Source organism: Oncorhynchus masou, chromosome 25 (genome assembly GCF_036934945.1).
Source record: "Oncorhynchus masou masou isolate Uvic2021 chromosome 25, UVic_Omas_1.1, whole genome shotgun sequence".
Lineage (NCBI taxonomy): Eukaryota > Metazoa > Chordata > Actinopteri > Salmoniformes > Salmonidae > Oncorhynchus > Oncorhynchus masou.
Genome location: NC_088236.1, coordinates 5724466 through 5737324, shown reverse-complemented (window position 1 = coordinate 5737324; position 12859 = coordinate 5724466). Strand labels below are relative to the sequence as shown.

At 45.2% G+C, this 12859-nt stretch overlaps 1 protein-coding gene across 1 annotated transcript in view; it reads left to right on the top strand.

Moving 5' to 3' along the window:
* Window positions 1-5490: 5490 nt before the first annotated feature.
* LOC135513459 (chondroitin sulfate proteoglycan 4-like) overlaps window positions 5491-12859 on the top strand; it is an 82248-nt gene continuing 74879 nt past the window's right edge. Inside the window, exon 1 of the mRNA XM_064936338.1 lies at window positions 5491-5602. Within this exon, the coding sequence (XP_064792410.1) occupies window positions 5491-5602 (112 nt within the window). The remainder of the gene's footprint in view (window positions 5603-12859) is intronic.

The window sequence follows — 12859 nt, the reverse complement described above, 5'->3', positions numbered from 1 at the left end:
GTTAAGAGCTTTGGTCCAGTAACCGAAAGGTCGCTGTTTCAAATCTCTGTGGTTCAAATCCCTGAGCCGATTTGGTGAAAATCTGTCTGTGTCCTTGAGCAAGGCACTTAACCCTAATTGCTCCTGTAAATTGTTCTGGATAAGAGCATCTGCTACATAGGAATAGAATAGGTTCAGATGAGTAAGCCCTAATATTTTATTGTCAGTGCAATCCAGCGTCGTTGGGATGTCCCTCCACTTAACCCCATACCCTTACCCTAATAACCATAACTCATACCTAATATTTTATCGTACCTTGACCATTTCAACTTCAATGGGGTAGAGACTTCCCAAGGATACCAGATAGGATGGAACAATCTTTCATGGGCTAGCTAATCTAAAAAATATATATTTGTATTTATTTTCAAAGTAGCCCTGTGTTCACTGTTAAGACATATTGCAGGATGGTATAAGGAGGGTGCACTCACACAAGGCGGAGCCACATGATGCTCGGAGTGACTGCTGGCGGAGCCACATAACGCCCGGAGTGACTGCAGGCAGAGCTATATAACGCTCAGAGTGACTGCGGTCGCTCTCTCTCTCACACACACACACACACAAGTGGAGAGAGTAGGTTAACTTCTGAATGATGGAATGAAGTGGTCGAATAATACGTGACCAAAATCTCAAGACCAACCAATCTGTAAATATGTAAACGGCCCGGACTACATCTTGAAGAATATTATTGAATGGAAAACATGGAATTCCCTATAAGAAACAGCAAGAAACGGTGTTTTTACGCGCTGTTGTGGTCACTTGTTAGCCAACTAACACTGGGAGGTAAGATATCTCTGAAAGTTGGAACATTTCGCGGGCGAGATTGTTCGCTGTTTATTCTGTAGCCTGTTGTATGCGTGTGTTTTTTTGTGTGTCTATGCGTTTGATACTGTAATTCATTCATTTGGGTTTTGGCAAACGTTATTATGCACACCAGTTTCTCCCCGTGTATCGGGCAAATCACTGCCTTCGCTGCTTAGCCTATACAATGTTAGTACAGGCTAATTTCCTGCATAATCTACACGATACAATATGACCCATAGCCGTATCTATTTAGAACAACAAAAAATAAGCAAAAATATCCCAAATATATATATTTGTATTTATTTAACTTGGCAAATTATTTAAAAAAATGTTTAAGTGATTGATAAGACTCAACTAGATCAAAGGTAATTCAATAAACAATATTGTGTTCCACCTTTAACCAATAACCTAACAAATCTAACAACAAAAATCAACTACACAGACTTTTGATTGTCTTTATTAAGACATCATCTATATCAAATGTCAGCCAGACACCCCCCCCAGCCAGAACCCCCCCCCCCAGCCAGCCCCCCCCCCCCAGCCTGCCCCGAGCCACCTGCAAGCCCGATTCCCACCAGTCTAGTCAATACCTCAACTCTCTCCCAAAAATATTTTTACCCACTATTTATTTATTACAGTTTAAATAATAATAATAATAAACATACAAACTACACATACATGAACACACACAAACAGTACATCCCCCATATAATTAATCTCATAGGCCTAAGAGTCGAGCTCTTTTTACTTACACACAATATAGCTGGATCACCCCGTTCTGCCCCTAGGGGTCCACGGCTCTGCAGCGTCCCAACCCAACACACCTCACTCAGATTTAGGATCTTAGTGAAACATTCCTTTTTGTTTTCAGGTGTGTTCGCCAACCCACTGGCTGGGGGGGGTCTGGTTGGGGCGGGTCTGGCTGGGGGGGGTCTGGTTGGGGCGGGTCTGGCTGGGGGGGGGGGTCAGACTCCTTTTGTTGTACTGTATTCCATGTAAGGCTTCCAGACCTTATGAAAGTTGCCCAGTAAACCCTCAATCTGGTAATAAATCAAATCCAGTAATACATACCTTGACATTTCTGCTATCCATTGTGACATTGCGGGAGGATTACCAACCTTCCAATATAAATGGCAATGCATTTCCTAGCCACTATAAATGCTGGGTTACACAGTTTCTTCTGATAACAGTCTCCAGTATCGACATTTCCAAGCAAACGAAAAGGAAGAAGGGGGAGAATCTGTAGACATGCTGAGATTAAAGAACAGACTCGTTGTCAGAATTCAGCCAGCCTTCCCAAAAAACTATAGAACATGTAAATATGTCCCTTTGTGTTTTACACCTCCAAGCAGAGGAATGACCTTTCTGAGGACATGATATTCTGTTTCACTGGTATATACAAGGTTCTATGGATTGTCTCAAACTGCAGTCATTTATGTCTGAGATGATATGAACATGACTGGGGATTCAAAACATACAGTAGTTGTATCTATTCATCATCATCATCTTCATCAAGAGTGTCTCCCAGGTCTTTCTGGGATTTAAACATATCTGTATCCAGTGGCGATTTTAGCATGTACATCTTGTTGGGACAAACTGTCACGACTCCGACCGAAGGACACTCCCCTTCCCGTTCGGGTGGCGCTCGGCGGTCGTCGTCGCCGGCCTACTAGCTGCCACTGATTATTTCCTCCCCCTCCTTATGTGTTTATTGAGTGCACCTGCTTTGAGTTGGGTAGTTAGTAGTGAGGCTTTATTAGTCAGCCGGCCCGCCTGGTTCCTTGTGCGGGATTAATTATTGTGACCGTCTGTTTGGTGTACTTGTGTGCACGTCTATGGGTTTTGTGTTTTCCCATTTTGTGGGTTTTTTCTGGACTGTTTAAGTCCCCCTGTTTGGGGCATTTGTTTGTTCATTGCGCCCTGTGCTTTCTCAGACCGTTACACAAACAAACAGAATATTTTGGGGGATGGATGCCAGCCAAGCAACAACACAACACTAAACAAAACATTAATTTTCACTATAACGGTGACAAACAGTGCCCACAAACTGTTAGGGCCTAAAGCTGTCCCAACAGCAGAGTCCCAACACTGCTACACCTGGTTTTCAGAGGAGCCTTGTCTGGTAGCAAAGCAGTTCATTCAGCCTCATTTCCTGCCTTTAAAAAACACATAGCTGATATTCTATCTTTATTTAACTAGGCAAGTCAGTTAAGAACATATTCTTATTTTCAATGACGGCCTAGGAACAGTGGGTTATCTGGCCTAGGAACAGTGGGTTAACTGGCCTAGGAACAGTGGGTTAACTGGCCTAGGAACAGTGGGTTAACTGGCCTAGGAACAGTGGGTTAACTGGTCTAGGAATAGTGGGTTAACTGGTCTAGGAACAGTGGGTTTACTGGCCTAGGAACAGTGGGTTAACTGGCAGCAAAAGGTGGCGCTACAAAGTATTAACTAAAGGGGGCTGAATAATTTTGCACACCCAATTTTTCAGTTTTTGATTTGTTAAAAAAGTTTGAAATATCCAATAAATGTCGTTCCACTTCATGATTGTGTCCCACTTGTTGTTGATTCTTCACAAAAAAATACAGTTTTATATCTTTATGTTTGAAGCCTGAAATGTGGCAAAAGGTCGCAAAGTTCAAGGGGGCCGAATACTTTCGCAAGGCACTGTATATCTATATTTATATATTTGTTTGTTGCTAAAAATGTGAGGCTCAAAACAGGTGGGGCTCTGCCCGTCATTCGGACTGGTCGCCACTGTCTGTATCCGTTCATCATCATCAATAGTGTATCCCAAGTGTTTTACATGCTTTGTGTCATCGGGAAAAGTCTCTATCAACCCTTGATACAGCTTAGAAATCAACTTTGGAGGTTTGTCAGACTCCCTTAAAATAGTTTAAATCTTTGAAGCATCTGGCTTGTCCAGTGTTTGCAGCACAGAGAGAATAAAGTGTTGTACCTGCAAATATTCACCTCCTCTCCATCACAGACTGGTCTTCCCTGGCTGCCTGACCCTGCTGAGACCACTGTCACCATCCGATCCTCCTAAGATGAGGCATGACAAAGAATTATCTTGGTGTACATTTTTACAAGATATTATCCAAGTATGGAATCAATGGTTCAATAATTGAAATAACCATTATTCCCAAATCCCAGACTGTAGATTTAAGCTTTAGCTGCTGTCCTGTGGCTACTGTAGGTCTACCCATCAATTCAAGATGGAACTTTGTATCATTCACTGGTATTGTTAATATACTGCAGAATTCATCTGAGCTCCGTAGACTGGTCTTCCCTGGGTCTTCTGCTGGGACCCTGTCACCATCTGATCCTACTAAGACACGATGAGCATAGTGTTGTGTACTGACTGGGCACCATGACAGTGAAGCCTGTAGAGCTGTTTTTTTTACTGTGTCAGTGTTAAAAGTAGGGAAGTAGATAGGGAAACTGACAAATCAATAACATTACATTGTTATACTGACTTATAAAGAATACCTACTTTCTGCAAGCTCTCTTTCTAACGGCACATCAACTGGCAAAAGCTAGCTAATTAATTTACTTCTGTTGAAATGGGACAAAAAAAGCCACATAACATTTCCATACAACGAGCTGTTAGATAGTAATACTAGCCACCTCATATCATTTTCTGACAGATAACTAGAGGCTAGAGCTGAACTGACTGTGGTAGCTAATAGCTAGTCTAGCTTATTCATTCACCTCAGTCGAGAGGGGATGGAACATTAGCTAATGTTACATGTCAGTGTCACTACTAGCTCAGCACTTGGGAATAAACGCTAGTTTAGAATTTGTTTCTGTTATGTTAAACAGCAGATACCTTACCAGCTACATCAGTCAACTAAAGAGTAGCCAGTTTCTGCTGTGCTTGCTTTTATAACTCAGAGAATGAGCATAACACATAACACAACTGACAGCAGTTGCCTCTGTTCAACTCACCCTGCTGGTCCAGCTAGTCTTTCAAAAGCTTTGCCTTCATACATCCTATCAACCCCGCTCTGTGGTGTCCTCGCGGTCCTAAATCCAGCCGTCTGAAACCTCCAAATAGCCTAACCGACCACTAGAAGGTGTCCGCATGGTCCTGAAGCACGGCGTTGACATTTTTGGTATAACAATGCAATGATAGATCTGGGGGGATTGGGTCAAAATGCAAAATGTGGGGGGTCACAAGTGAAAGTTGTGCCCCTGGTTTTGATATTGATATGTTAGTCATTGATAGTCAGTCACTAAATTAGCCCATGTCACCTAACATTTGGTAAATTACTCTAGTGGCCAGCTATCTAAACGTAGTAATCATGGTCGAATTTACCAGCCGGGGGTGCACATTCATTTTGTCAGTCAGTCACACTCAGATGTCATATTTAAAACTGAAAACATTTCTCTTCACCCTAGGCAGGGTAGCCTAGTGGTTAGAGTGTTGGACTAGTAACCGGAAGGTTGCAAGTTCAAACCCCCGAGCTGACAAGGTACAAATCTGTCGTTCTGCCCCTGAACAGGCAGTTAACCCACTGTTCCCAGGCCGTCATTGAAAATAAGAATTTGTTCTTAACTGACTTGCCTGGTTAAATAAAGGTAAAATTTAAAAGAAAAAAAAATGGTGAAATGTGTAGAATTGGGCAAGATGCCCCCTATGGCGAAATGTGTAGAATTGGCCGAGATCCCTATGGAGATGCCCCCTATGGTGATGTGCGTGTGGGTTTGCTTGTGGATGTGCGCGTGGGTTTGCTTGTGGGTGTGGATGTGCGCGTGGGTAGTCAAAGGTGTTACCATTACTCTGTTCTAACTATAATATTGGTTACCCATTACTCTGTTCTAACTATAATATTGGTTACCCATTACTCTGTTCTAACTATAATATTGGTTACCCATTACTCTGTTCTAACTATAATATTGGTTACCTATTACTCTGTTCTAACTATAATATAGGGGGGGGGTCTAAATGGAACCCTATTCTGTATATACTCACTCACTGTTGACTATAGGGTTCTACGGGTCCTCGTCTAAAGGTGTGTAGCCCTACTATAGTACGTATAGAACCTGCTACCCTTAGGGACACACTCCCTGGTCCAATTGGAATTGAGGACCTATGATTACACACACCCTGGTCCAATTGGAATTCAGGACCTATGATTACACACACTCCCTGGTCCAATTGGAATTGAGGACCTATGATTACACACACACCCTGGTCCAATTGGAATTGAGGACCTATGATTACACACTCCCTCGTCCAATTGGAATTGAGGACCTATGATTACACACTCCCTGGTCCAATTGGAATTGAGGACCTATGATTACACACTCCCTGGTCCAATTGGAATTGAGGACCTATGATTACACACACTCCCTGGTCCAATTGGAATTGAGGACCTATGATTACACACACACCCTGGTCCAATTGGAATTGAGGACCTATGATTACACACTCCCTGGTCCAATTGGAATTGAGGACCTATGATTACACACACACCCTGGTCCAATTGGAATTGAGGACCTATGATTACACACACACCCTGGTCCAATTGGAATTGAGGACCTATGATTACACACTCCCTCGTCCAATTGGAATTGAGGACCTATGATTACACACTCCCTGGTCCAATTGGAATTGAGGACCTATAATTACACACACTCCCTGGTCCAATTGGAATTGAGGACCTATGATTACACACACACCCTGGTCCAATTGGAATTGAGGACCTATGATTACACACACTCCCTGGTCCAATTGGAATTGAGGACCTATGATTACACACACACTCCCTCATCCAATTGGAATTGAGGACCTATGATTACACACACTCCCTGGTCCAATTGGAATTGAGGACCTATGATTACACACACACCCTGGTCCAATTGGAATTGAGGACCTATGATTACACACACACTCCCTCATCCAATTGGAATTGAGGACCTATGATTACACACTCCCTGGTCCAATTGGAATTGAGGACCCGAAAAGTAATTAGTGACATCATTCATTTCATACCCTAATACTATGTAAAATGTATTAAAGCAAATATTTACTATGCTGTGTGTAATTGCTTTAGTAAATGGAATGGAAATCATCTAAATAATGATGTCTTTATTTACATTTGAATGACATATGGGTTCTGGGGTATAATTGTGATGAATGAATACATTATCATGAGTCAAAAATCATTAGCATCATTTAAGTACATAAATGGGCTTTTGTAGAAAAACACAAATGACAGGGGTTTATTTATTTTTTTAGATCTATCTGCCTATTGCACAGTCTGGCTCATCGTGTTCAGAACGGCTCGTTCCAGCTAGATCATATCCTCTTGTCAAGGGTTAGTGAACAAAACAAACAAAAAATGGAAAAACAACCCCCGGAAATTAACATAATGATCGTCTTTAAATGGACACCTGTCTTCAAGGAGTTAAGTGTTTGTAGATCAGACAGTCATGGGCCAGTTTCCCAGACATAGAGTGATGCTAATGCTAATATAGGTACCATTGACTTGCATTGGATTTGTACCACAAGTGCTAAAAGGTTAGCGTTTGAAACGGTGGACAGGTAAGCCAAACCAAAGCATGGAATGCTGTCATACCTTGTTTATTGGATAAGGAAACCAAAATGTAATTTTGTAGTTTGGGTGAACTATCTCTATACTCCTGGACAAACAAGCCCATTATTACGATAGTCATTAGATTAGGTATAAATGGGCCTCCCGAGTGCCACAGTGGTCTAAGGTACTGCATCGCAGTGCTAGCTGTGCCACTAGAGATTCTGGGTTTGAGTCCAGGATCTGTCGTAGCCGGCCGTGACTGGGAGACCCATGGGGCTGCGCACGATTGGCTCAACGTCGTCCAAATTTCGGGAGGGTTCGGCCCGGCAGGGATGTCCTTGTCCCATCATGCACTAGCGACTCCTGCGGCAGACCGGGCTCAGAGGACACTGACACCATCGCCAGGTGTAACAGTGTTTCCTCCGACACATTGGTGCAGCTGGCTTCCAGGTTAAGCCGGCATTGTGTCAAGAAGCAGTGCAGCTTGGTTGGGATGTATTTCGGAGGACGCATGGCTCTCGACCTTTGCCTCTCGCAGGTCTGTATGGGAGTTGCAGCAAAGAGACAAGACTGTAACTACCAATTGGAAACCACGAAATTGTGGAGATTAAAAGGGGTAAAAAATAAATAAAAGATCAGGTACTGAACATGAATAGGAACTATGGAACAAACACAGGCTCAATAGGTCTAATATTACCTCTAAAAACCCTTGTATTCGAGGGTGCTGGGCTGCTGGCTTCTGTTTCTGATGAGATACACTTTGACATCCCGCTTAGCTTTTAGATAAAAACATGGTTTTCAGGTTCAAGAATTTGTGAAGAAGAAATAACTAGTCGTGTCAACTCTTGGGTAATCTCGACCCCAGGCTATTGTCTGGTCCAACAGATGATCTCTTTGGGCATTTGTAGGCTACATGCAGGCATTTCTGTTCTTCAGAACCAACCACAGATCTCTTTCATTGAAAAAGTTGTCGTTCTCTACTTTCAGTAAAGACGTAGCCTGAAACGCAGAGCCATTCGGGTCAGTCGTGATCTCATGACGAGACTCTAAAGGTTTAAGAGGAGCTGTGAACGATGGAAGTTCAAGAGTACTCCAGAGCCACACATATACACGAAACACATGGCTTTTAAAATACAGTACATGGTGCCGGAGTACACACAATCCTTTGAGTGTAAAGGGAAATGGGGGATACCCAGTCAGTTGTACAACTGAATGTCTTCAACTGAAATGTGTCTTCCCAAGCCCTCTGAATCAGAGAGGTGCGAGGGCCTGCTTTAAATCGACCTCCACGTCTTCGGCGCCACAGGGAACAGTGGGTTAACTGCTTTGTTCAGGGGAACAGTGGGTTAACTGCCTTGTTCAGGGGAACAGAGGGTTAAACTGCCTTGTTCAGGGGAACAGTGGGTTAACTGCCTTGTTCAGGGGACAGAACGACATATTTTTACCTCGTCAGCTCGGGGATTCGATCCCCAGCAACCTTTTCGGGTTACTGGCCCAACGCTCTAACCATAAAAACGCTTTGCACTTGGTTTTAACCCATTAGTGGGCAGTATAGTTGTGTAAACAAAGTTATTAGATTCATGTAATGTTTCTAAACACTCCCAGGTTAGATTGAAGTGGCCCACTTTCTTGTTACAAGCTACAGTATGGAAATGTGACTTTGCTTTGCAGAAAAAAAAACATTTGCTAAATCCCATACCCATATAAAGTAATGGATGACACCAGTCTGTGCAATGTTAAAACGCTGACTGACTGCACATCCTCAACCCTATAAATAGTTGGCAAACAAGTCATCTAAACTCTCTTGAGTTCGGTTTCCAGCAAAGCTGCCCTTGTGTCGTAGGTTACCAATCAAATGACTGTGAATACATTTACATTACATTTTACATTTAAGTCATTTAGCAGACGCTCTTATCCAGAGCGACTTACAAATTGGTGAATTCACCTTCTGACATCCAGTGGAACAGCCACTTTACAATAGTGCATCTAAATCATTAAGGGGGGGGTGAGAAGGATTACTTATCCTATCCTAGGTATTCCTTGAAGAGGTGGGGTTTCAGGTGTCTCCGGAAGGTGGTGATTGACTCCGCTGTCCTGGCGTCGTGAGGGAGTTTGTTCCACCATAACAGAATAAGGTTTATAAATGTGTTGTCTGAGGCAGAATCTGACTTATGGTGGGAGGGATAATGTCATAGGTCAGCTGGGCTGGAGGAAGCCATGTGTTTGTCCTTTTACTGTTGTTGTTGTTGTTGTTATTATATCAGGGGTGTCAAACGCATTTAGCCCCAGCCAGGTCGAAAGACAACATTCAGTCTTCACTAGGTCCGGAGACAACATTGTCTTCACTAGGTCGAAAGACAACATCAGTCTTCACTAGGTCCGGAGGCCACATTCAGTCTTCACTAGGTCCGGAGACAACATTCAGTCTTCACTAGGTACAGAGACAACATTCAGTCTTCACTAGATCCAAAGACAACATTCAGTCTTCACTAGGTCGAAAGACAACATCAGTCTTCACTAGGTCCGGAGGCCATATTCAGTCTTCACTAGGTCCAGAGACAACATTCAGTCTTCACTAGGTCCGGAGGCCACATTCAGTCTTCACTAGGTCCGGAGGCAACATTCAGTCTTCACTAGGTCCGGAGGCCACATTTGTCTTGAATATGTCCGGAGGCCACACTGCAAATTGAGTATACTGTATCGCCATGCTGTTAACATTTAGCTAAAAAATACTGTATGTTAGATCCCGTGCATTAGTAGAGAAGAATAGAAAAGCCACAAATCCAGCCTGCAATAATAACTATATACTCTACCCACCCCTTGAGAAATGACTCAATTATTGACAGTTTTTATTAATGATTTAATGGTTTAACTTTTGACCATTTCTCTAACTAACAATCCTTTGAAGAGGTTGTCCAAGGTCACAGCCTAATTATACATGGCCTGCTAGTCTAATGGGGTAATTGCTGTGTTTAATAGGACATTGTGCTACACAGTAGTTTTGTAACGAACGAATCAATTATTTGGACAGCGGCGAGTTTGACTAAGTACACAAGCTGTGAGTTGACACATTTAGGATCACTGAAAGTGCACGGACAACAAGTTGCCTAGTCGAGCTTGGATAACCTATCGGGTCAAACAAGTTCCATTGAATAACACATTCATAAATGGCAATAAAAATACAGTCAAAAAATACATCATGAGGAATAAGGTTTTTGCAGTGTCTGTCCTACTGTATATCAAGAAGATATTAGAAAGCTCTGGATATATTCAATTATTTTTGGACACACTTTTAACACCTTGTATTTTTTTTGGCACAAAGCTACCTCCATGCTACCATTCATTCACAGGTGTTACCATCAGACGAGTCGCGTGACACTAGTGGGGGGTTGTAGAGGGGCGGCAGGGTAGCCTAGTGGTTAGAGCGTTGGACTAGTAACCGAAAGGTTGCAAGTTCAAATCCCCGAGCTGACAAGGTACAAATCTGTCATTCTGACCCTGAACAGGCAGTTAACCCACTTTTCCTACCTAGGCTGTCATTGAAGATAATTTGTTCTTAACTGACTTGCCAAGTTAAATAAAGGTGCAAAACAGAGAACAGCATTGTGTTCGTGAGAGTCTTCCCTTTCTAAACCATTCAGATGCCACAGATGTTTTCGCGAGAAGACCGGTTTTCGGGATGTCTCCTGGTCTGACGAACAGCGTTGTAGCTCTACCACTTTCTACTGCAGATGTGGAAGGGCAACACAGGCAAATGACTGAGAGGCATTCAATGAAATAAAAAAATGATATCTCTAATTTCAACTGACAGATATTTATGGGGATTTAAAAAAAAAGTTTTTTATTCAATAAGAGAAAAGCTGCGAAATGGAGAGTTGAAAATAAAGGGAAGGGAGGGCCAGAACTTTAGGGAGAACTGGGGGAGGAGGGGTGAAGAGAGGGAGGAGGGGTGAAGAGATGGAACTGGGGGAGGAGAGGTGAAGAGAGGGAACTGGGGGAGGAGGGGTGAAGAGGGGGAACTGGGGGAGGAGGGGTGAAGAGAGGGAACTGGGGGAGGGGGAGGAGGGCCAGAACAGTAGGTGGAACTGGGGGAGGAGGGCCAGAACTTTAGGGGGAACTGGGGGAGGAGTGGTGAAGAGAGGGAACTGGGGGAGGAGGGTCAGAACAGTAGGGGGAACTGGGGGAGGAGGGGTGAAGAGAGGGAACTGGGGGAGGAGGGTCAGAACAGTAGGGGGAACTGGGGGAGGAGGGGTGAAGAGAGGGAACTGGGGGAGGAGGGCCAGAACAGTAGGGGGAACTGGGGGAGGAGGGCCAGAACTTTAGGGGGAACTGGGGGAGGAGTGGTGAAGAGAGGGAACTGGGGGAGGAGGGTCAGAACAGTAGGGGGAACTGGGGGAGGAGGGGTGAAGAGAGGGAACTGGGGGAGGAGGGTCAGAACAGTAGGGGGAACTGGGGGAGGAGGGGTGAAGAGAGGGAACTGGGGGAGGAGGGCCAGAACTTTAGGGGGAACTGGGGGAGGAGTGGTGAAGAGAGGGAGGAGGGGGGGAAGAGAGGGAACTGGGGGAGGAGGGCCAGAACTTTAGGGAGAACTGGGGGAGGAGGGGTGAAGAGAGGGAGGAGGGGGGAAGAGAGGGAACTGGGGGAGGAGGGGTGAAGAGAGGGAACTGGGGGAGGAGGGGTGAAGAGGGGGAACTGGGGGAGGAGGGGTGAAGAGAGGGAACTGGGGGAGGGGGAGGAGGGCCAGAACAGTAGGGGGAACTGGGGGAGGAGGGCCAGAACTTTAGGGGGAACTGGGGGAGGAGTGGTGAAGAGAGGGAACTGGGGGAGGAGGGTCAGAACAGTAGGGGGAACTGGGGGAGGAGGGGTGAAGAGAGGGAACTGGGGGAGGAGGGTCAGAACAGTAGGGGGAACTGGGGGAGGAGGGGTGAAGAGAGGGAACTGGGGGAGGAGGGCCAGAACTTTAGGGGGAACTGGGGGAGGAGTGGTGAAGAGAGGGAACTGGGGGAGGAGGGGTGAAGAGAGGGAACTGGGGGAGGAGGGGTGAAGAGAGGGAACTGGGGGAGGAGGGGTGAAGAGAGGGAACTGGGGGAGGAGGGGTGAAGAGGGGGAACTGGGGGAGGAGGGGTGAAGAGGGGGAACTGGGGGAGGAGGGGTGAAGAGGGGGAACTGGGGGAGGAGGGGTGAAGAGGGGGAACTGGGGGAGGAGGGGTGAAGAGAGGGAACTGGGGGAGGAGGGGTGAAGAGGGGGAACTGGGGGAGGAGGGGTGAAGAGAGGGAACTGGGGGAGGAGGGGTGAAGAGGGGGAACTGGGGGAGGAGGGGTGAAGAGGGGGAACTGGGGGAGGAGGGGTAAAGAGGGGGAACTGGGGGAGGAGGGGTGAAGAGGGGGAACTGGGGGAGGAGGGGTGAAGAGAGGGCTGAGTAAAGAAAGGACTGAGAGTGTGAGAAAAGACATGTCATGACAAGACGTGTCAT